Source organism: Coccomyxa subellipsoidea (assembly GCF_000258705.1).
Source record: "Coccomyxa subellipsoidea C-169, whole genome shotgun sequence".
Classification (NCBI taxonomy): domain Eukaryota; kingdom Viridiplantae; phylum Chlorophyta; class Trebouxiophyceae; family Coccomyxaceae; genus Coccomyxa; species Coccomyxa subellipsoidea.
Window position 1 is genome coordinate 590669 of NW_005178039.1, and position 24038 is coordinate 614706.

The window sequence follows — 24038 nt, forward strand, 5'->3', positions numbered from 1 at the left end:
TCTGATTGTTTCATTGCTTCCAGCAGATGGGGTTGCCCAAGGGCTTGGCTAGCGCCAGTGACCTCTCAAGGATGGACCCTGAACAGCCCAGCGCAGCTGTTGACAGCGGTCAGGTGAGGTTGGAGGCGCTGGGGTATCGACAGGAGCTGCATAGGAAGTTCAGCTTGTACACCAGCTTTGCCACCAGCTTGGTGCTTATGGCAAACACCTCAGGCATCACAGGCAAGCACGGCTCTTGCTGGACATGCATTGTGTATAATCTGAGTTATCAAAACTTCTTCTCCTGCCAAAGGCCTTGAAAGACCAACGCCTTGCAGATCTCAGTCTTTGGCATGTCTACCTGCGCAGGTTTCTTGTCAATTGCATATACAAATGGCGGGCCAGTGTCTGCGGTGTGGGGCTGGGTGGCAGTGTCCATTGCCAATGTATTCGTGGCGCTATCTATGGCGGAGATTGTGTCATCCTACCCAATTGCTGGGGGTCCCTACTTCTGGTGAGCCCTGCATGTACCTTTGCGGTTCTGTGGCAGACTGCTTGTCTGTGCGATGAGTGCCCAGTAGCATCACCAGCGAGTTGCTGTATGGACTGCTTTGACCTGCGCCAGCTTAGCACTCTTTCTTTAGCATGGGATGGAAGGGGCAGTAGCAGGGACTTGCACAAGTGAGCATAAGCTTTCTCACAAAGCGAGGAATAGAACAGGGATGACATTTGGAGCAGGAATCGCACAGAAGTGGTGTCTGACAGGTTGTCACTGCATGGCTGCAGGGTGTTGGAGCTGACTAAGAATGACAGGAGATATCTCATCATAGGGTGGCTGACAGGTAAGCGGATGCTCTTACAAAAGACTGGCTGCATAGCTCAAAATAGTAGACAACGCTCAACCTTGCCAAAATAGAAGCTTGCAGTTTGTGCAGGTTGCCAATGGGAGGCCTACAAATAAGATGCATGGCGCAAGATGGCCCTTGCATTTGCTCAATATGCACTTTGTCCGCATGTGGTTGTGACTGCATTCTCACGCGAGTTTGTCGGGCATGTCATGCAGGCTGGCTGAACGTGCTGGGGCAGTTTGCAGCAACGGCTGCCATTGGGGCGTTGCTCGCGAATCACATTGCAAACATGTGGCTGCTGGGGAATGGACACACCTTCAGCAGTGTAGAGCTACTGCTGACCTATGCATGTGCGCACAACAATTCTTTCTTGCCACATTCATGCATGCCTTGCTACTGCCCTGCCGTGCCCTCAAATTTGCCCCGTTCCGGTGCTGCCAACCCACAGAGACTGGCTGCTTGAACATGGGCACCAAGAGTTGCTCGACTGCGCTCCACACATGCCATGCATCATCATTGCCCTCGCCTGCTGCGCGCACGTTACTTGTGTTCTTGCACAAGCATGCAACAAAGTGAGAGCCACAGAATTGCACCGCCACCGCACAAAGCAAGGGCGGCATGTATGCGTGTGAGAAGGGCAAATGCGTGTGAGAAGGGCAAATGCGACACTGTACTTACAAGCCGTGTGAATTGGGTGCAGTGTGTCTGGTGGCGGCGGGATGCTTCAGTTCGATCAGCACAGAGGGTGTGAAGCACTACACGAATATGGGCGCACTGTTCCTGCTGGTGACTAACCTGGCGGTAGTAATCATCCTCCCGCTGGTGGCGCCCGTGCATCAGAGCGCGGAGTTTGTGTTCGGCCACTTTGACACCGAGGACACAAACGTGCATGGCCTGCCTAATAATGGGTGCGCGCCCCTTTTTTAGGTGTTGCCTGTGTTTAGTCGCGCTTAGTCATACTGTGCAGCCACGCTGGGGCGTGCCTATCGTGCAAACAGTGCTCGTGGTGGAGTTCATCTGTAGCTTTGCTGCAAAGGCCTGCCACTAATACGACTGGTTGGCGTTAAGTTGGCGGCATGTTCCGTTCCGGTGCCTGTGGCTGGGAGCAGCCAGGGCACTCACATGCTTACAGCTGCACGCATGCTAAAATTATATTTTTGGGTGGCAAGCACAGATTTGAAGGGGCTGGCGTGGCGTGCTCTGCAGGTACCTGTTCTTCCTGGGGACGCTGTGTGCGCAATTTACCTTTGTGGGCTACGAGGCTCCGGCACAGTTTGCAGGTGACATGATAGTGCCGCTCTAACCTGTGTTGCATTTGTCTCATTTGTCAGCTTGCTTGTGCGCAGAGGCGATCAAAAGAGTGGGCAAGCAAGGGTGTGCTCTCGTCTCTGCTGCATGTGTCTCATTTGTCGGCGTGCTTGTGCGCAGAGGCGATAAAAAGAGTGAGCGAGCAAGAGTGTGCTCTAATCTCTGCTGCGTGTGTCTCATTTGTCAGCGTGCTTGTGCGCAGAGAATACAAAGAGTGGGCAAGCAAGAATGTGCTTTCACATCTGCTGATCACATGTGTCGACGTGCTTGTGCGCAGAGGAGACAAAGCGAGCGGACAGGACGGTGCCATGGGGTATTGTGCTATCAGTCATTGCCAACTTTGTCCTGGGGCTGTCCTACATGCTCACACTGCTCTTCTGCATCCAGGCAAGCCACTGATATTACCAGATACCCATGTCTTTACCGTTTTGCGCTTTAGCCGAGGGAACATACTCTTCTTATTGTGTGAATATTCCTCGAAAGGACGTCCTGAAAGCATCAGCGAATGCCCAGTCTGGTTCTCATCCAAGCAAGGAGCGAGCCCAATGCGTGTACCTTCTAAATATCATGCAATGCGGAGCTGCCATACTGATGCATGGATGCTTTCCAAAATTCTGATGGAACGTTGAGATTAAGGACACATGAGAATTGTTTGGTCTTTGTGCATACAGGACCCTTCCACGGTCATCACAGGCAATGCTCAGGGCTATGCTGCGGGCCAGATCTTTCACGACGCTTTCAAGGTGAGCCCTGAGCCCCGCCATGCATGGTTCAAAGACTACATATGTTTTTTAAACACTGATGGGCACTGCTAAATAGATATGCCGGCCGTGAGCATTTCAGCATCTTGTCTGGCAGATTCCAAGTTTGCCTAGCCGAATTGAGTTTCCCACATGCAACGGGTGGAAAGAAGTGCCGTTCAGGGGCGAATGCAGGCCCCGCCGGCTGCCACTAAGGCAATCCGGCTAGCCCTGGAGCAGAGCTTTCGAGTGAAAGTTCTCCGGGAAACGACCCTACTGCAGACATCCAGAGTGCCAAAGCAGTGCAGGCTTCTGTCTTGCCTGTGAGCACCTTGTCGACTCAGCCGACAGTGTGTGCGAGTTGTGCTCAGCTCCTTGGTCTGATGTCGGCTGCAGGCGCGGTTCGGCAGCGGTACAGGTGGCATCGTCATGATGATCATCCCACTGGTGACCACCTTCAACAGCACAGTGCTCTCCCTGACCACCAACGCAAGGTGGGTCTCCTCAGACAGCCAAGAACAAATGCAGTCAAGTACAACTGCAGGAGCAAAGTGTATTGCTTTCCGCAAGGAAGGTGCATTTCAATAAAACACTGCAGTGACCTTGACATGAGACAAATAGATTCAAAAGCAGGACTTAGATTAAAAAGCAGGACTGCTGAGACAGCATCGTAGCACCGAGAGTCACATGCCGGGGCTGAGACTTGGCTCATGCCAACCGTCTCGCCCAGCTTTCATGCTGTCAAAGTCTCGTTCAAAAAGGGGCTGTTGTTCTCATTCTACACCTGATTGCAACCTTTCTAATGGGGACTAAGTTGTGGTGCTGGGCACTGGCTCTTGACAATCACAATTAGACATTGGATCAGCCCTAGGTTAGTCAGCACAAATGTTATGTCACTGACTGCCTGAATGACTGAGACGTGCGCGGCGCCTGCTTTCACATCCGCCCTTACTTGATCGACTGACACATGCGCGCCGGCTGCTTTCAGATCAGTCTTTGGTTGGCCAGCAGCAATGTCATGTGACTGACTGACGGACTGACTGACTGACTGACTGGCTGACTGACTGACTGGCACATGCATGTGATATCTCTTGCAGGATGCTGTGGTCGTTCTCGCGGGACGGCGGAGTGCCCCTGTACAAGGTGTGGGCGGCCGTGAACCGGCGAACGCGCACGCCAACGAATGCAGTCTGGGCCATGACTGCTCTGGCCTTCCTGCTGGGCCTGCCCATGCTCTACTCCCTGGCAGCCTTCCAAGCCATCGGGTCCATCAGCTCTGTCGGCCTCTGGCTCAGCTGTGAGTTCCCTCACTTTCCACTTCAGATTGCATGCCTTTGTCCTCGTAGTGACAAGATGACCTCTGGGTAGGGCACCCTCTTACTGCATGCATAGGAATGATGTGCCAGAAGGCAAGCCTGGCTCGGGCAAAGGGGGAATTGTCTCCTTCCAACGGCCGACTTTCCTCAATGTGTCAATTTGCAGCCCCCTGTGAGTTGTGCAATGCACAGTACAATTGCCACGGATTTCTGGGGTGATCTTTGAAGATCTGTCAGCCTCTGGCTCAGCTATGAGTGTCCTCACTCTCCTCTTTTTCTGATGGCTGAGTTCCGAGCACTGTAGTCAACCTGCATACACTTGTGACCTCTGCCGTGCACAGGGCAAGTGTTTCACTGCGTTCAGCTTTGAGACCAGCTTTTCCCAACTACGTATTTGACCTGTGTGATGCTTGACTGCAATGTCAACACCACAAACTGCCTCAGGCAACCCTTGCTCCAGCTGAAGGTGCAACGATCTTGTGACATAGCAAGAGTCTGTGCTTGAATTCCGGCGTCGTAGAGCCATAGTCCAGCGACTCGCACAAGGGCACATGCAGAAATTGAGATTTGACGTTGTCAAATCCGCTGCATTGCTGCGTCACATGCACATGCTCAATAAGTACGTCGACTATGTTTACACGGAAATTTTTAACGAAAACAGATTTGATACTGCACAACATGTGGTGCTGACACTGTGTTTGCGTGGCGCTGACTGCAGACGGCATCCCCATAGTGCTGCGGGCGTGCAGGCGCGACTTCGAGCAGGGGCCCTTCAAGCTGGGCAGCCTGCAGCTGCCCTCCAACTTCCTGGCAGCTTCCTGGGTCGTCATCTCCGCTGTGAGCCCCTGCCATGTGTTTTGTCTCTTCACCCCCTGGTCCGCTAAGCCACCTTACTACGACCTGCTCTTTTCCGCACTTTGTCTTGGAAGCTCTCTACATGCTTGCAGCACTCAAGAGGCTGTGCCAGCTTTGAAGCTGAAGGTGTCATGCTGCGAGCAGCATGCCCCGGGGAAAGCTTGCAAGATGCTGACTCCTTACCAGAAATTCAAGGCTGTATAGATCGATGCTCCATACTTCCCATGACATGCAGTGAATGTCTGCGCAGGTGGCGTTTGTGCTGCCGACGAGCTACCCGGTGAACATTGCGAACTTGAACTGGACGCCGGTTACGGTCGCGCTGGTGCTGTCTGGTGTGCTGCTGGCCTGGTTTGCTCCCGGCTGCGGCGCGCGCCTATGGTACCATGGCAAGGCTCACACGCTGGAGGACACCTCTGTGGTGCGCGTTCCCTCCTTTTGCATGCATGCATGTCCGCCTTTGTCTTTATGTCTAGCTGATGGCAGGGGCGCAGGCCTTAATTACAAACCTACATTGGACACACCATGCGCTTGAATTTCAAGAGAAAGGATATCTTTAATTGTTATTACATGATTTCACAGTGATTTCACAGATTTCATGTATCTGTGCCTGACGGAATGGACCACCACTGGCAAGCCACTGCAAATCAGACTAACCTGTGACATCACCAGCAGACATGCACCGCCTCACAACAGGCTTTATGGACGTGTTTACAGCCTCAAGAGTCAGTTGTAGCTCTTTGTCCACTGGTGCCGTAATCGGCATCCCATGCCTGGCTGGGACCCCGAACCTGAACCCCAAACCCTGGCAGCCCTGACGGGGGAATGTGCTGCGCGCAGAGGGGCGCGAACCGATACGCGCCGGAGAACCGCACGTACGGCGGCTGCAGCAACGACCTGCCGCGCATGACGCTGCTGGACCTGCTCGAGGATCTGAAGCTGCAACAAGCCACGCGGCGTTCCCTTCGGACGGCCTCCTCCGGGCGTAGCTCCGAGGGCGCCTCCGCCACCGTCGAGATGGCCGGCCGCCTGCCCTCGATCAAGTAGTAACCCGGTCACTAAGGCTTAGTCATGCAGTGGGTACTCTGATGGCAGGGACTGCGCTTGCTGCGGCTGGCCTAGGGGGAGCTTGCAACGGTCCGATGAGAGATCCTACAGCTTTCCTTCCCCTTATCCGGCTGTCACCGCGCAAGGAATTGGGTGGCTCTTAGGCATGCGTTAGTAATCTGGTGGCTCTGCCGGGGAGTGCAAGGGTCTGCGCTTGCTCTGGCTGCATGGGGGAAGCTTGCAGCGGTGAAGGCTTGCACTGGGCGGGCTGCCGTCCCTCATGCAGTAACGGGGTTACTACAGCTTACTACCGAGCAGTGCTTGGAGTTATGGTCAGGCCTGCTAGGCCCCCGTCGAGCCCTTACCAGCTTTTGCGGTCCTCTGAATTTGGCGTGCGGGAGGCGGGAGGGGACAAGCTGCATACGCTCTGTGGGTTTCAGCAGCGGTGGGCGCAGTGGCATGAGTCGCGCACCGGTCTGGGAATCGTAAAAATAAGTGATAAATATATAGCACCTTCCCTGCGCCAGTCTCTTCCGGCGTAAGTGGTAGTTTGGGCTGGTGGAGCGCCTCCATTGAAGGCACCAAGCATGCTGCTTGAGATGTGCGTGGCCTGACGTTGGGAGATTGGCAGCTCGTAAACAAGGTTGGGGCGGGTGCTGCTTCAGCAGTGAACACCTCTTTTCGCTGAAATTCATCGGTCATTTGCTGTGCGAGTGGCACACAACGGGCCGGTGCATGTCTGCGCCAATTTTGCAGTGCACCATGCAAGTCTTTTTTATCCTGTGCAAGTATGTTGTGATTGCTTGGCCGGTCCATGGTCACTTTACATCACACATTTGATGCCATGCTGTGTTGGGAGTGCTGAACACTGCAGGCCCAAATCCACTAGATGATCCATCAAGCAGCAGCTGCCTCTCACGCAGCTATGGAGATTTCAGGTCTCATGTTGTTGGTTTGGGGCCCCTTTCACAGCTGAAAATTGGCCCTATTTTACCAGGGACCTTATTTTTTTCCTCCACACGTCATTTTCCAAGAATCAAATTTCGAATTATCTCACTTTCAAGCCATACTGTGCGCCATCCTGATCCGCAATGAACCATGGTTCCAATATACCTGATCAGAGCGCTCAGAGTTTCTTTCCGACGGAGCCCGGACATGCAATAGCAGGCCCTTCTGAATGGCATTTCATTTCCAGCTGAATTTCTAAAGATGCACTTCATTGCGGCGTGGCCCTGCCTGACTGGGTAGTTGTCAATGGGATATCTTCTGGGATATCTCAAATTACTACCACTGACATTTGCCTCAATTGGTGTTTAAGACGACCTCCTTGGTGCTGATGTGCAAGTGAGTCAGATACAAGCGGTGTGCTTTTGTGAATTTGATCTCACGAGGCCTTGAGCTGGATGAGCAGCAATTGCATTGCTGCTGGGGATTGATTGCCTGGGAAAAAATTGACCGTGGTGCCTTAAATTATTGGCTTTTTTGCCCTTTTTGCGAGGTCTGATGGCATATCTGACTGCAAGCTTGCAGGGCTGCAAGCCCAGGGCAGAGCTAATTGATTGGGGACCTTACTTTGCAGTAAAGTGACTTTAGATGTCGTGATGCTTTTATGGTCACAGAGCAGTGCGGACGGTGCCAAAGGTCAAAATTCTTTCAATATATGCAAAATTGCTTGCTTTCTCGGTAAGTTGCATGCATGTGCGCAACAGTTTTCAGGAGCACTGGGAAGTACCCTGTACATCAGCTGGCATTTTGCTATATTCACTGGGTATATGACAAGAAGTACGAAGCTGCTTTTGGGTGATAAGAGCAGCGCTAGCTGATTTGACGTCTGGCAGTTGCTTGGGGTTTGCATTCAGGTGTCTGAAAGGATAAGAGCCCATGCCAATCCTGCAGAGCAGCTCCTAAGTACTACGCAGTGACTGGAAGCTTCTTGGAACTCAAGTACATCATAAGATTGTCCTGGGTGCAATCTGGGCCGGAATGTATTGCCATCTGTAAAACGTCACCTTGATCATACTGGCTGCAATTCAACATGCATCCACTGAGCACTGCTGGCACCGTGCTATGGGCAGCAATATCACCGAATCACCACTGTGCTGAACAAGTGCTCCTGGGCAGGGGTCCATTGAATTATTGTTGCATGGCATGAAATTTGCCAGGCAGATCTTCTCTCATGAGCAGATCTCTGGCGCTCGCTCTGTCTATATGTCTGCATTCCTCATTCTCTGATTATATTTCCAGCAAAATTCGTGCTTCCTCTCTGCATCCCTTCCTTTCTCTTCAAATTGAACTCACCGGCACAGAACAACCGTGTGCGCTTTGTCACCTGCAACATTGCCATGCTCTGGTAAGCTCCCATAATAGTGACATAAGGCTACTTGCAGATAAAGCCAGTGTGCAAGCTTGAGCCCAGACGCAGGTGCCCACGGCATGAAGCCTGCGTATTCTGGCAAGTGTCTTGGCCATAGGCAGGCAGATTTATGGCAAGGTTGAATGCAAGACTTGCAAGGGAGAGCAAGCGCCAAGAAGGGAGATAGGGCCAGCGGCTGCCTCATGGTGTAAACATAGTGCATTAGACAGATCAAACATCTCCCGGCCCACGAACAGTTTTGAAATTGAAGTTGAAATTGAAGTCAAACTCAAGCGAACACAGGAAGTAAGGGGCGGACTGCTGGCGTCCAAGGTCTCGTCTCAGGAGGTGTTCCATCTTCTCGGCCCGTCTTTCGTCCAGAATAGCATGCAGCTCCCTCCGCTCACTGTCAATGTTGCTCCTCCTCTTGCGGAACACGTACGCCTGCATGCAATGTACTCCAGATGAGCTCTTCTTATCATCAAGGTTGTCATCAAGGTTAAATGAAATCACCTGCAAGCTCAGATTGGCAGGATGGCGCCTTAGTCAAGTACCGTTTGTTTTAATCACGTTATGGTAGTGCATTGGCTGCCTTGAGGAGAGTTTGGAATTTTAAAAGAAGAGTTTGGATTGGTGGGCCAACCAAGATGAGCGTTCCGCCAACCAAGAGGCCGAGAACCCGCTTAGGCAGGGGCACTCTGGGGTCCTTGAATTGTGTTTGCTGCTGATCTGCAATTACAAGCTGTGCGAGAGGAGACGCAGCGCCTACGCCCGGCCCATTCAGGGGTTGTCGCTGTGGGACATGGCAGATGCGCGTTGGCACCCCGTCTCTCCATTCCGGGCAGCAGGGCGCACACACCACCGTTTCCAGCTGATAATCCAAGTGTCTTGCGCTGTAGCTTCTGGAATAGGCGTCTGTCTCGCCCTTTAGAGCTTGCTTTCTCAGCCATTCGGCCTCTGTGTGGGAAAGGTCGACCTCAGCAAAACCTTTCATGAGGACGATCCGATCAGATTCTGCTTGGCGAACGGATGCAACACAATACACAATGCATTCTTCCACGCCGTTTAATGCTGAAGGAGCGAGTCACTCGTCGCAGCCTGTCCCTCGGAATATCAAACCTGCCACCTCCATCTATATATAGCCTCTATAGGCATTTCATTTACACGTGAGCCTCAATGACCACATCGTGCAAACAATGCCATAATTGCTTGTCGCGCTGCAGCATCTGCAAACGCATTCAGATCTGTATGATATTATGGTTCTCTTGACAATCTGCGAAAAAAAATATTTTTTTCTCTGATTAATCTCTGACAGCACTCGAGATATAATGATAGTATATACCCCATGGGCCAACTCAGTTCAACCCAGCGCTGCTAGCAGGCAGCCTTCTAGTCCAATGCAGTACCCAACTTGCGCTCGTTCATTCTGCACCACTCGCGGCTGCTGCTGCTGCCTGCGTCAACCTCTGCACCTCCTGTTGGATCCCTATCACCTGCGCCACACCGCCCATATGCTCAGTGCCGCTGCTGTGCACTTCAATGCATGGCAGTGAAAATGGGCAGTGACAGACTGCCCAGAAGACCAATGAGCCTCAGGTGGCTCCCAAAAGGTCTCCAAAACGTATTAATGATAATGCAGAGCAAGAAGTTCCTGAACCCCCATGCGTGAGCCCTGGGGCAGTAAAGTAGGAGGGACTCTCTTCTACCAAGAGGATCAATGAACTCCTTGCCCGCTTCTTCTCCCCTTTGGTGAGCCTACGCTGTTGGGCACTTCGGCTACTCAGCCTCCCACAACACGTCAGATTGCCCCAGCACGGGCGCAAAGCCCTGCAAGGGTGTTACTTGTGTCGGGTGGAAGCTTCAGTCTTGCACCAATCTGGTGTCTCCAAAGATATCAGTTACAGCTAGTGCAGAGCCAGTTAAATTCCCAAATCGCACCTTTTGCTGCCGCTCGGCTTCCTGCTTTTCCAGGGCCTTGAGCCGCGAGTCCAGCCGGCCCAGCTCGCCATTGATGAACTCCAGCCGCTTGCCCACATTCGACCGCGCCTCCACCGGATCCTACACAACACAGTATCCCTCAGGCCCCGAGCTAGAATTGTATTTGTATTAGTATTAGTATTAGTATTAGTATTAGTATTAGTATTAGTATTAGTATTAGTATTAGTATTAGTATTAGTATTAGTATTAGTATTAGTATTAGTATTAGTATTAGTATTATTACTTCAAGATTTAAAACGCCAGAGGCAAGGTGCGTCTGCAGACAAGCTGCAAGTGAAGGCTTGAAGTATCCTGCGGCTTGATGGACTTGCCAGATACAAGCAAGACCCAACCAAAAATGGGCATTATGATCATTGATTATTTGTATTCTTTCACTATCGGCAACCCCATAGCCACAGGCTAGAGGGCACAAATGCTCCAAGAGTTTCACGTGGAGCATGCTCGGCAGTGTGAGCCTGGTACGCACTGCGTTAGTACGCTGGGTTGGTGGAAGTGTTTGCAATGCCACGCATGTAGGCCATGCATGGCCATGCATGGCCTGCCAAAGCATGCATGCTGCCCTCAATGCTGCAAAAGTATGCAGAGATGCTGACATGGCCGCGATATAATACTTCTGGCAAGCAGCCACTGAGGGTGTGCATGTGCGAGTGGAGGAGAGCACACCTGCTTGATGAGCGCTGGGCCTATGAGCTTGTAGACATTGCCCTGATCTGATCCCAGGTCCAGCTCCTGAAGGCATGACCAATGTGCTAAGGCTCTGCAAATGCATGTTTTATGTCAATAGGAGGCTCAGAGGAATAAAGGAGGGGGCACCTTCAGGACCATCTCATTCTCATTTTTCTGCTGTATGAATTGCTGCCGCGCCTGGTGGTTCTTCTGTATATCTGCAAAGCCAACAGGATCGTGCAAAGACCAATTATTTCTGGCAATACACGATGGAGCTTTCAATGATTCGATTTCACTGATTGCAGCCACCGGCATGTACCAATACACTTTTCTGGGACGCCACCCCTCAAGCAAGTTTTGATCTTGTCCCTTGCAAAACATTTTCTCATTACAAGAAGTACATCTGGGTTTTGTAACCTTGCGTGGGCCTGTACCTCTTTGGATCTGCTTCAGTGACTCGACCTCTGTCTTAAAATTTCTTTCTAGTGCAGCAGCTTTCTCTGCATCCATGCTACCGAGCGCAAAATTAGGATGTTGCAGTTCCTGTTAAAACCTGGCTTGGCTTCAGCTCTCGATCTAATGCTTTGGTCGACTTCGATGCCTGTGTTGATTGATCAACTGTATAACGCCACTAGAAGCTGGTTGGCAAAAGTGAAATATTCACTGATACGCGCGAAACGACGATACTATGGAAGATGAGCTCTGATTTGTTCAGAAAATGAGGAGATCCATGAGAAATGGAAAGGCGTTTAGACTGGAGCAGCAGGGTGGGCCCGAGTGAATTTGCCATGTGACATGCCAGTCTTGGTACAATGAGTCAAAATCAGGGGGAGTAACTCTAGGAGAACAAGTTCAAACCGTGATCAGAGGATGGATTGTGACTTACCAAGCATTCCTTGAACTTACAAAATCTTTCCACCAAAAAGAGAAGGATCCAGCCTACACACATGATCAAATCTACCACTCCAAGCACGCTGCACAGCATGTGTAATGCTCAAGCTCCTAGGACTTATCCCAAGACTCGCCTGAAGCCTCAGATTGCGAGGGATCATATGGCACACTCATGGCATGGCATGGAAGGCAGCGCTGTCGTGTAAAAAGCTATCTCTGACACTCTCTCCGCTGGAGGCTTCATTCGTTGCATTCGTTGCCAAAATTGTTGCAAGCTTTTCGGATGGCCTGCAGAGGGCATCACTGCCCTGAACCCCTGTGCTTCATTCACAAGTGGGGTCTCTAAAAAGACAAAAAACAAAAGATCCCTGCCAGCTTGCCTGGGTAGGTCGTCATATACACTCTGCAGCTCGTGGGAAAACCCCTGCAAGCCTGTGTCCCCTGAATGCGAGGAAGATCTGTAGATCCCTGCATGGGGATCTCTTAATGGAGTGATGTGATTTCCTGAAGCAGTGACTCAGTACTTGTAGTCCTTCTCGTGCAGGCTCTCCGTGTGGCCCAGACGGCGGCCGTTTGCATCTGCCTTATACTGGCCCTTTGTTGCTGCACCATTTGCTCGGGCCCTGCACAACCCACGCCACCACCGCTTCAGCCCAGAGTCCTTCTCCACTCATACAGTGTCAATATCATTCAGCATGCTCAATTTTTCAAGAACCCAGTGAACGCATGGATCGCTGAACGACCGGCAAACACAGAACTCTTCAAGACACCTCACACGAGCACCAACAGCCCAACGGATGCAAGCAGTATCACAGGCAAACGGCTAGCTGCACAATCAGGTATGCAGTTTCCCTTGTGCACGTGGCAGATTTGTCAGATGAGTGGGATGGGATACCTTGAAATCACATTCCATTGAGCGCTTTCGGGCATCACGAACCTGTCATTGGAAGACTGAGAGCATGTAGAGTCTGATACACGAGCAGGAACTTAAGTCAATATAGAATGTGCAAGTGCAAGGCAGGACATGTGAGTGCATGGGAAGAGAGGGCGTGCCTGGTCATGAAGGCCTCCTGAGCAGCCTTAACGTTGTCGGCCTTGCCGCCCCATGCCTTCAGAGCTGATGCCTGCAGCGCGCGGCCGTACGAGAAGCTCAGCGCCCACGGCCTGTTCGCGCAACACACCGCACCCCGCGCCATCAGTACCTGATAGTCAAAAGATGGCGCCTGGGCCACCGGCGAAACTGGTGCCACCGGAGAAATTGGAGCAACAGGTATAATCAAACGCTTTGCTCTTGAGGAAATGCTTGCACAAGAGCCCTTCATGTTCGTAGAAAGATTTGCTTGAGACACAGAGGCACAGCTGCTGATGGGCGGCTTGCATGCTATGCTGTCTTCTGTGAGGCCATGGCATTTCGAACGACTCAAATAACGCATAAGCTACCATGCCTGCGCTCATAGCACAGTAATTATGTGCAGGCGAGACCGGAGCCACCGGCGAAACTGGTGCCACCGGAGAGACTGGAGCAACAGATAATAAACATGAAGGAGATAGCTGTGAAGCCTTGCTTCCTGGCGCTCCTGAGGCTGCACTTACAGCCCTTGCTGTCTGCTGCATTACCGACAGCCAGCTGTGTCCTAAACCCGGCTGACACCGAGGTGGCAGAAGAAAAGAACCATCTCAGGGACCCACGGGCACCAGAAGAGGCTCTGTTGCCAAGGCATTTCACATAAGCATCCTTGTGCGAATATTGAGGGCGCAGATGGCTCAACTGCGCGTCAGTCCGCCGGGTCAGTGTTGAAGCAATGATGACTCACGCGTGGCCAAGAAAAGTTAGTCATCACAGGTGCAATGGAAACTCACTTGCGACCGGGGAGCTTGTTCATGGCGTCGAGGTTGACGGAGGCGTCTTCCTCGCTCTGCCCGCCGCTCAGGAACACAACACCTGCCACTGCCGGTGGCACAGTGCGCTGCAGCGCTTGCACCGTCGCGCCCGCAATCTCCGCCGTACTCGCCGGCTTTGCGTCGATGCCTGCGCGTGCAGCAATGGCAAATCTTATATGGACTATGGCACAGGACTCCTTTCTGAGTGGGCCAGACGCCGAGCTCTTCAGCGATGTCACTCAAATGTCGGCATAAGAATCTCTTCTGGAGTGAGGGATCATGCGTTGACACGCAGAGAGACAGGCTGCCTGCGGGCATCATTCCATGTATCGGCCGTTGCACACTTCCTGCTGCCGCTGCTTCTCAACGTGAGACATGTAGACAATGGCACACAAACAGCTTGGTTTGCACAAGTGGTGGACAAACCCCGTTGCTGTCATAAGGGCCTGTCAGCATTGCATGCACAAGCCTAGCTGCATTCGGAAAACATCAGTCAATCTGCCGCACCTGCCGAGACCATGTTGGGCTTCAGCAGCGTTCCCTCCAGCAGCACCTTGTGGTCGCTCAGCGCCTGCACCCAACCAAACTCAAATGAATGACAGGACATCTTGCACAGAAATGAATAACAATCACGCCTTGGGACACTCCCACCACCATCATCGACACTTTCAGCTTCAGCACGCACGAGTGTCCAGTGCCTCCTGTATGGGTCGACTCAGATCAAAACACAGTAGAGATGTCCTGCTCGGCTGCAGATGATGGTATTTCTGCCTATGTCCTCTCTGTCAGTACTCAAATGGCGGTGGTGCCCCTTGCCACATACCGCGTGTGTTTTAATCTGCACCCACCCATGCCCCTCTAGAAGACCCATCTCCTTCAGACAGGTTTCACATTGGCATTGACGTTGTTCTAAACCTCTTTTGATTGCGCCGTTCTTCTAAAGTACCAGGCTCCTTTCAGGCGCAGGTGCACGCACCTTGTAGACGGCGGCAAGGACGCGCTCGGTGGCGGCTTGGCAGACCTCTATGGAGTGGGTGCCATCAGTCAGAATCTCCGGCTCCACAATGGGCACCAGGCCGTTCTCCTGGCAGATGCTCGCGTAGCGCGCCAGCCCGTAGGCATTCTCGTGGATGGCCTGCAATTGGAATTGATTACTCAGCACATGACATCACAAACAGTCCATGCGAGCATTGCAGGCATGGCGCTCTCCGGCATGCATGCAAGGACCGTCTGTCCATGCCAAACTCTGCTGGCAGCCACTCTCAAGACCACATGCTGCTTATTACCAGATAGCAGTTCTCGCTAGACGCATGGCAATTTGCAAATGATGTGCTGGTTGGGCAATGGAAGGCAGATGCATCCATTATTTGTCAGCGAGGCAACTTGGAACGAAGCGTACCAGGGGAGAGGGTGCAGTGGCGCTGATCTTGAGCACAGCGCGCCACTTGGCAAATCGCGCGCCCTGCTCGTAGTACTTGGCGCAGCGCTTGCCCAGATCGTCCAGACCCTGCATCATGAAAAGGTGTGGCACGTGAGGGAGAGGTGCAGTGAGTAAAAGGGAGAAACACCGTAAATAGAAGCTGCAACAGAAACAGTCAAAAAGGCTCAGTGCCCATGATGGCTGACTCTTGAAGCAAGATAGACGGCAGACAAAGGGGATCAGTAACCCGCTGAGAGGCAGTCTAATATTATCAGACGTTCCCATGACAATGTGACAAATTCTGTGCAGGATAAACATCCTACATGAATCTGACATGAGACTGAGATAGGCAGTTGCAAGCAAGCTCACCTGTGTTGTGGTCTCCCCATCGGTGTCAGGCAGCGGCACAACTCCTTTGTCCACCTTGATGCCTGGGATGATGCCCTTGCTCTTGAGAACATCCACGAATGGCGTGCCATCAGAGCCGCTCTGGTACAGAGTCTCCTCAAACAGGATCTGGACCGCACAGGAAAGAATGAATCGTGAGTAAGAACATGTTGAAAGACAATGGAGTAAGATTGTGCTGGATGTCACAACAGTCTAGCACAACTGCTGGGTTGATCAGTTGATCTATTTAGCACAGGTCTTCTGCCTCATCTGCCTCCAACCACTGCAGGAAAGATTGTAGGTCTCACCACGCCACTGATGTGGTCCTCGACGCCTGGAGCCGTGAAAAGAAGATGGCGAAGTGTGCGGCGGTGGTCCTCCTCATTGGGCACGCCAATGCTGGACAGCTGTCATCAACAAATGGCGGTTTAATTCGTCAGATGGCCATCATCCGCGCATTGAAAAGTTCATTAGTTCTTTGAAGAAGCAAAGGGGGTGCTTATTCTCAACACCCCTTGCACATTTGCACTGGAATTGGCAACATATAGATGACCATGTCCAGTCACTATCCTCAACACGACAGCGGAGGAAATGGACAAATGCACAAGCACTGCGCATTTTTGGCAAGCAAGCTATGGAAATATTGCAAAGTAACCCTGGTGGAGACCAACGCTAGAAGGACAGTTGACTCGCCATACAGGAAACAAGTACTTGTGACAACCTACACAATTAACACCAACTGTCCACCGACGTGCTCACCCTCTTGCCGATGGTTCCAGTACTCTCATCGGCAGCCAAGATTCCCTTCCCCGGCGCGATGATTCGGGCTGCAGTCTCGATCAGCTCGGCAGCATATTTGCCACCATAGGCGTTGCCAGACGTCGAGCTAGTCATGTCCTCAGCAACGAGAAACCTTCCTCCACTGTCTCTTGATAGAATGAAGATCGATCTGTTAATAAAGCTAATTGAAATACAACAATTGCAGGAGAAATCTACATTGGAGATTTCTACGGTCTTTCTCCAGATATATTTCTGCCCCTTAAAGGTCAGCTGGATCTGGATGAGTAACTCGCCCGTAATGAATCATCACTAGACATCGCAGTTCGGTCATCGTAGAGGTCAAGTGCCTCCCTCAGTCAGATCGGGCACCGTGCTCATGAATATAATATATTTTTTCGGCCCAGTGCGCGCATAGTTCGACAGCGTATAATTGCTGACGAGCCTGCTCTCTGCACGGGCCTGTCAACGATTGTGGTCGTAGGTTTTCCCAACGTGTCTCGCCAGATCAAGTGGATATCCCAGCAATAAAAGTCTTCAATCTTATCAAGACAAAAATATTTGTTTTGCAAGTTCTCGGGGCTTCCTGACGAAGTGATCACGCTGTCCATATCACGCCGATAAAGCGAAGAATAGTGTCGCGTAGATACAAAAGCCCAATAAAAAAACAAGTATCCACGATTAAAGGGAGAATAGAGATGGTGCAGCGATTGTGTTGCGTGGTTCCCGTGTCCGTGGCGGTCCTAGCCCTCCTATTGTGTCACTCTCTTGGTCAGGGCACTGTACCTTCAAGGTCTCTGCCGGAATTTCGACGCTATCCTGCAGGTTAGCTTTCAAAACAGAGAAGCAACGCTTGCAAGGACAAGTGTGCACGATCTCTAATCGAGATATCCAGTCTTGACAGCAGCTTACGCCCATTGTTGGATTCAGGATTCTTGCGAAGGCTGGCAGAGGACGCTGCAATGTCCCCCACAGAGGCAGAGCGTTTCACACAGGATCTGAGCTCCACAGGAGATGCAAAGTACGCGACGAGCAACAGCTGGTTGGAGGTTAATTACACCCAGCTAGTGCTCAATGCCAAGGATGTCCTCACCCAGGTCAAGCCTGGAGCCATACCTCTGGCCATGGTCAAGGTGTGCAGCCTCTTGCTGTTTGCCCTAAAGTCTGCGTTTGTCTTATGCCAAATCTGCAGCGGTTATTGTGCGGCAGACGTGTCTAATTCACTTCCAGGCGTGCGGTGGCTGTTGCATCGTCCATCGGCCAAAACCCCTATGCCTGACTCGGCCTGCTGCAGAAGGTGCGGTATGAAGGTTCTAGCATGTGCTTGCAGGGCAATGGATATGGGCTAGGGGTGGTGATATCGACCAAGGCATTCCTGGAGGGTGGCTGGGAGGAGATTGGGGTTGGGGATTTGAAGGAAGCAATGGCGCTGAGGCAAGCAGGCATCACTGCTCCCATCCAAGTCTGCTACCAGCCGGACATCCAGTCAGCGGCCGCCATTGCCCAAGCTCCTGACCTGCAGGCACGCAGCATTGCCATTGCCGATTTCACTCATCTCCACAATCCCAGTTGGCCTCTGATGCTAAGTCCTGTCATGACTGTCCTTTACTTCTGAAGTGTAACAATCGGTGCTCTCTCAAGCTATATGCATCATTGGTCCAGAGCAGAACAGATGACCTCATGATGTCATCAGCAGCTGCATCAATCATCATTGCATGCTGCTTAGGTGAGTGAGTGTGTGCTGCAGGTGTATGTGGAGGACATGAGGTTTGTCGACGCCCTGTGCAAGGCAGCGGATGCGGCAGACAGGAACAAGCCTCTGCCAGTCCACATTGCTGTATCCACTGGAGCGGTGAGCCCCCTCTGGCCTGCATCACATCCCCTGTTCTGTCTTTAAAAAAGCACTCTATATCAATCAGGTAGTATAGAGCTCCCTGTCTCATAGACCTCGCCTCTCTCCTGCAAAAGGAGGCAGATCAAGACTCGATCAGCATTGACATTGGCACCCCAAAAAAGTCAGCTGGAGGCTGTTGCGGCTCTGAAGTGTACCAGCAGACCATTAGGCTGAAGAGAAATCTGATAGCAGCACGAGCTATGTTGGAATTAAGGCAGCCAGGAGGATACTAAGAATGCTTTTTCCTCTGAGAAAGCCAAGGCATGGGTGCTTGAATTAGGAGTTCATGCGCATTGTTCGGGGCGCAGGTCAGGGAGGGAGTGAGGACAATGGAGGAGGCAATCAGGCTGGCCCAGTCAGTGAAGGACTGTTCAGTGCTGCAGCTGCGAGGCATCATGACTCACCACGGCCGACTAGAAAAATTCCTGCCCATCGTGGAGGCTGTGCGCAGCAATGTGTCCCAGGTAAGAGGTTGTGTTGTGCACATGAATTTTTGTGCCGAGTCTTTCAAATTTGGGTCTGAGTGTGGCCTCATCCACAGCTGCACAGGTACCTGGGGAATTGGCTTGATCAATGTGACAGGAACGCATAGATGCAACAGAGACATTTGAAAAGCCTGGTTGTCGTGTTAGGCGCCCTGCTCAGCCCCTGAAGATGACATTGCTTGTGAGACAGGCAGTGGCCCTCCCGAAAATTACCAGATTCGATCATGACGTATGCTTGCATGCAATGGGCAGGACATAATAGCGCATATGGCAAGCAGTACAGCCGGCTTTCGCAAGGGACAGGAGTACCATTTGGACCAGGTCCGGATTGGCAGCGCCCTGTACGGCAGCGGGCCATCTGACAGTGCCTTCCGCTGGCTCACGCGCATCACTGGCATCAAAGAGGTGCTGCTCTTGCTGCACAGGGATGTCCTGGCTCTACTATTGTTATACTTCTGATATTCATCCCAAGGCCATTACTCAAAATCTTTAGCTGGTAATCTGGGCTTGTGTTCCCCAACCCTGTGGGAGAGACTCCAGCTGCTTCTCCTTCACTGAGTGAGAACTGTCATAAGTATTATCACTATTATTACACGCTTTTTCTGCCGAAGGCAAGGTGCGTCTGCAGACAAGCTGCATGTAAAGGCTGCCAAATTCCTACCCCTTGTTGGACTCGCCAGATCCAAGCCAGATCCAAGCAAGATCCAATCAACCGTGGGCACGGTGCTCAGTATTTGTACCGCCCCCCGCCAGCCGGGGCCAGCCTGTCATAAGTATGCATGCGGTTATTTATGTGATCTCAGCTTCTACAGATGCAGAGTGGCAAGATTCATCAAGCGCCATAGACGTCGCTGTGCTGAGTTAAGCAGTGTGTTTACATGGCGTAATTCCCAGTGTCAAGCGGGTCGAACACTTCATCCTTGCCATTCATGCTTGTTATTGGCCAATGCAGGTCTATGCAGGGGATGAGCTGGGATACTCAGAGACACCAGAGACAAAGAACATGACGATAGCTGTAATGGACGTGGGGGGTATTGACGGGGGAGATGAAGTAAAGCAGGCAGTGGTCAGGGGAATTGTGGTGCCAACAGTAGGATACGGGGGAATGAACATGCACATGTTCGACGTCAGCCAAGTCCCCAATGTGCAGGTAAGTGCACCCAGAGCCACTACTAATTTTTTTGTCGTAAAAAAACACCCCTTGGTTGTGTATATTCTGAGGACAGCAAGCTCTACTCAATGCAGAGTAGATCCTTGGCATGTCTCATGGTGTGCGCCTTGTATGCTGCAAAATCATGCTGCATCAGTATGAATTTGCCGACAGCATATTGCAGCCTACAGCCGCATGCACTTACATCATTTGGAAATGTGACAGTCTTTTCGCAGTATGCAGGCCTGAAGATGGGCTTGTAAAGCAGCTTGTGGTGGAGGAAGGGGTTTCGTGAATCACCTTGGAGTGCTTTGCATGCAGGTGGATGACTTGGTGTTACTCAGCGGCTGCTGCGCGGATGATGGCACATTCATGGACAACACATGGTCGCCGAATATCCGGCAGACAGTTGAGAGGATAGAAGTGAGGGGGAGCGGTGGCGCATATCTGGCAGAGAATGCTGCCAGGTTGACTGGCGCATGATTTCAGGCGCTGATTGAGAATCCAGACTCGGGAAATTAATGAATTAATGTTCGATTTCAGAATTTTTGGGATAATGTTTTCATGATCATGAGGCAAGAAGGCAAGTGCAAGTGCAACGTTTACCTGCGCAAGGCTAGCGAATCGAATGTTTCGATCTGTTCAGTGAATTCTTATTTCATCTATTTTTTCATTTTTGACAGCTTCAACCTCGTGTGTGCATTGACGCAGAGGTATATGCTAGCGTACTGTTGAAAGGGTGCCACGATGCCTTGGACACTCTTCGAGAGGCTCGAATGCCCCTACTAGGACCCAGTTCAATATCGGACAATTCATGTCAGGCCTGTTCAACAATTTGGGCCTAACTGTGTGGTCCAACATAATAAGGATAAGACTGTAACGAATGATTCAATAAGTAGAAGATTCAGATCCTTATCAGTGATAAGTAACACCCACTTCATTTGAATGTGCCTTCTGTTGGCTAGGCTTTTTACAATCCATGACTTTTTCTGATGTCCAAGGTTCTGCATGCATGCAATGGTGTGTGATTATCCCGACCCAGCAGCTTCTCGATAGGGTGCAAATGCCTTTTTCATTTGCCTTACAGCTAAAAAGACAGGTTCGCATCCAAAAGAGAAACACTGCTTGGACCTGATTGTAACTGATGCGCTGTATTTAGAAATCGTAATGGAAAACTATCGTCTGGGCAAATTTCAGATGTCCCTCTCAAGAAGGTACAACACAGCACCTGCTTGTTGGCACGATTCGCATTGCTTTCAGGCGGGCAGAAATTTTCCTGCAAGAAGATATGCAAGGTCCAGTCTATTGCGTCAAAGCAATCGGAGGCCGGGTGTGCATATAGCGAGGGCTGACTCAGCCTCGCATGGGGCGAGAGGTTCTGGTAGGGACAATGAAGAGAGGTCTCCCAAACAAGGATTAAAAGGGTGGTGGAGAAAATTGACTGGCAAAGAAGGTACCGGTCTGTTCTTTCATGCAAAGTCAGGCGATCCTTATAGTAGATCTGCAAATTGATCCTGCCTGCACTCGCAAGCAGAGCTCATACCGCCTTTCTCGAACTGCACAATAACATGCTGAGAATCATGGAGCTGCAGAAATACCTTAGGACTGATATGCTGCTTTGCATGCCTGCCAGAGGACACAGCATCTGAGAGGCCTTCAGTAGGCACCCAGACAGAAGAAGCTGACGGCGTCAGCAAACGCGAGACAGCGTCTCTGAAACAGCCAGAATCCTCTTCTGGAAGCACTCCCCTTGTGCCCAAGACCGGCACCAAAGATGCCACAGAACCTCTGCTGCACTACCCTGATGTTGCCAGGACCAGCCTGCCGCCAGGAGCTACAGCTGCAGCCACATCAAGCAGCGCAAGCCCGAGTAATTCTGCGCAGAAGAGTACGCCGTCCTTGAACGGGGCTGCCTCATTGAATGGCAACGTATCGGCAGGCACGGCTGGGGCAGGGAATGGCAGCAGGGGCGCAGCGACAGACCAGCAAAAGGCCAAGGGGCCTGCAGGCGATAGGGGCAGTGGAAATGGGAAGGAAGCCGCCCTGTGGGAGAAGCCAAGTCAGCTGCAGGAATGGGAGGATGACACCGGGGCTGCAAAGCCGGGCCTTGCAGGTGACATGTCAAACTAGCTCCTTGGTGAAACTTGACCTGCAAATTCCACTCTGCGGATGCATGTGCACATTGCTAGTACCTGTGTATCCCAGGGGCTACAGTTGGCCAATGTAATGTTGTGCGTCAATGAAGTAGGGTGAGTCCTAAGTGTCGCTTTGGTGTCCTGTGGCTGCAGGGTACGCAATACTGGCAGGCATGCTCTTGGCAGGCTTACTGCTCACATCCTGGCTCTTCCGAGGCTTAGGTACGCAGTCACCCTTTATACCAATGCAATGAAACCTTGTGCATGTGCCAATGTAAACGATAAGTTACTATGGCGTGACCCATGTGACTTTTGAGTCCTGCACGGGACAGGGTACCTCAGGAGCAAGAAGCAAGCAAAGGCAGGACAGCCAGCAGTGGCAGCTGTCAATGCAAATGAGAAGAGGAGGAAGCGGGGATCTGAGAAGACAAGCAGGGGGGCTGTCAAGGAAGGGGCTGTAGCTGTAGCAGCCTCAAAGACTGGTCCCCAGAAGCCTGCAGACAGCGCATACAGCAAGGTTGAAGAGATGTGAGTAGTACATGACTTCTCTGCTATTGCATGCATGCATGTTGGCAAGCAACGAGACACAATGCACTGCAGACACTGGACATTGGTAGCTGCATGCACTGATTGCAACACTGTTGCAGGGGTGACTTCAGAGCGTATGGCAAGGAGGAGCTGGAAGGCATGCGCCGGGCTGCAGACAAGCAGGCAGCCAAGGTGGAACAGCAAGCCAAGCAGACAGACCCAGAGGTGTGCTGCACACACCTGCGCTCCAAGATTCTGTGCTAGGAGGGCCTGTTTGTATCCCAGCAAGCTATGCCTCACCATCACACCACTAACCAATTACTTGAGCTGGATGCTGTGCACATGTGCATGCCTGGATCTGCCGTCAGAGACATCCTGGAAGGTGTCTGCGGCTAAATAAGCAGGATCAAATGAGAAATAGAAAGGGTGACAGAGAAAGTACCTCACTCTGGAATATTTGCTACTTATGATGGGCAAAGATCCATTGGATTGATATGCCATTGGTGAAGAAAGTGCCAAGACCGGGCAGGTTGGAGAGGAATTATTGAGAGGTCGCTGCAACCCACCAAGCCGTGAGGACTGGACAAGCGTGTAATAGTAATCGTAATATTGATGATGGGCAACGTGTGGCGGTGGCAGGGTGTGCAGCCCCCAACAATGGACCGAGAGAGCAGCGAGCCGAAGGTGTGGCTGCCAGGGGAGGGCTGGGTGGTGGTGCAGCCTCCGCAGCACATGCAAGAGGCCGGCTATGCCGCAGACAGCGAGGACCAATCGCCACAGCATAGCGAGCCGGACTCTGCACCGACGGCTGCTTCAGACCGGCAAGCGGATGATCAGGTGCGATGTTGCAGTGGTTCAGGCACAGTAGCAAGATGATTGGGTGCCACAACATTCCCTGCATGTGTTGCAGTGATTCCTGGCACCTGTTCTCTGGCTGCCTGTGTTTATGATCGTCACAAATTTTTTGAGGCTATCAAACAATTGAAAGTCTCTGTGCCCCTGCGGTGCTGTCTGACACCTTCCTCTGGCTGGTGTTGTGCATGCTTGTCAGGAATGTCTTGAGAAGGATCAAAGTGCAATACCATCTCTGTGTCCCTGCAGGAGTTGAGCAGGGGAGAGGAGCAGCAAGAGGCATCTGCACAGGATGGGGGGCCGTCTCAGATGGACACATCAGAGTCAGACAGCACAGCGGAGGCACAAAGCAAGCATTGGCAGGATGGGGAAGCGGATGCAGCCAGCACAGAGGCAGTGGATGGCTCAGCAGAGGAGGAAGACAGGGGGAGAGAGAGAGTTGAGGGTGGTGAAAGCGAGGCTGTAGCAGGAGTGAGTCAGCAGGCGGGCGATGGTGCGAGCGAGTATGATCAGTGGAATGATGAGGTG

The 24038-nt window shown here is 51.9% G+C and overlaps 4 protein-coding genes across 4 annotated transcripts; 2 read left to right on the forward strand and 2 right to left on the reverse strand.

Moving 5' to 3' along the window:
- Positions 1-71: 71 nt before the first annotated feature.
- COCSUDRAFT_13921 (putative GABA-specific permease) lies at positions 72-5581 on the forward strand (the record flags this gene model as incomplete). Its single annotated transcript, XM_005649559.1, has 12 exons — positions 72-191; positions 318-493; positions 766-821; positions 1043-1177; positions 1528-1735; positions 2034-2107; positions 2413-2488; positions 2782-2878; positions 3272-3369; positions 3973-4172; positions 4910-5028; positions 5297-5581. The coding sequence occupies 12 exons, from the start codon at positions 72-74 to the stop codon at positions 5579-5581; spliced, it is 1644 nt and encodes a 547-aa protein (XP_005649616.1).
- Positions 5582-9867: 4286 nt separating this feature from the next.
- On the reverse strand, positions 9868-11269 carry COCSUDRAFT_61316 (hypothetical protein; the record flags this gene model as incomplete). Its single annotated transcript, XM_005649560.1, has 4 exons — positions 9868-9939; positions 10385-10504; positions 11108-11173; positions 11258-11269. The coding sequence occupies 4 exons, from the start codon at positions 11267-11269 to the stop codon at positions 9868-9870; spliced, it is 270 nt and encodes an 89-aa protein (XP_005649617.1).
- A 735-nt stretch (positions 11270-12004) lies between these two features.
- Positions 12005-16639, reverse strand: COCSUDRAFT_52754 (cytosolic aldolase). Its single transcript, XM_005649561.1, has 9 exons — positions 16449-16639; positions 15998-16096; positions 15672-15818; positions 15282-15389; positions 14859-15017; positions 14390-14453; positions 13862-14030; positions 13055-13165; positions 12005-12624 (listed from the first exon to the last, which is right to left on the reverse strand). The coding sequence occupies exons 1-9, from the start codon at positions 16581-16583 to the stop codon at positions 12519-12521; spliced, it is 1098 nt and encodes a 365-aa protein (XP_005649618.1). The 5' UTR covers positions 16584-16639; the 3' UTR covers positions 12005-12518.
- Positions 16640-17428: 789 nt separating this feature from the next.
- COCSUDRAFT_61318 (hypothetical protein) lies at positions 17429-20478 on the forward strand (the record flags this gene model as incomplete). Its single annotated transcript, XM_005649562.1, has 7 exons — positions 17429-17599; positions 17797-17928; positions 18214-18318; positions 18669-18824; positions 19098-19250; positions 19798-19995; positions 20317-20478. The coding sequence occupies 7 exons, from the start codon at positions 17429-17431 to the stop codon at positions 20476-20478; spliced, it is 1077 nt and encodes a 358-aa protein (XP_005649619.1).
- Between the last annotated feature and the right edge of the window lie 3560 nt (positions 20479-24038).

Excerpts from the sequence above, each read along its gene's own strand:
- COCSUDRAFT_52754 (XM_005649561.1), bottom strand. The coding sequence starts at position 16,583 with ATGACTAGCTCGACGTCTGGCAACGCCTATGGTGGCAAATATGCTGCC. Across the intron at positions 16,097-16,448 it reads CTGGAACCATCGGCAAGAGG|CTGTCCAGCATTGGCGTGCC; the intron begins GTGAGCACGTCG and ends TGTTGATGACAG. Across the intron at positions 13,166-13,861 it reads AACAAGCTCCCCGGTCGCAA|GCCGTGGGCGCTGAGCTTCT; the intron begins GTGAGTTTCCAT and ends TTGCGCGAACAG.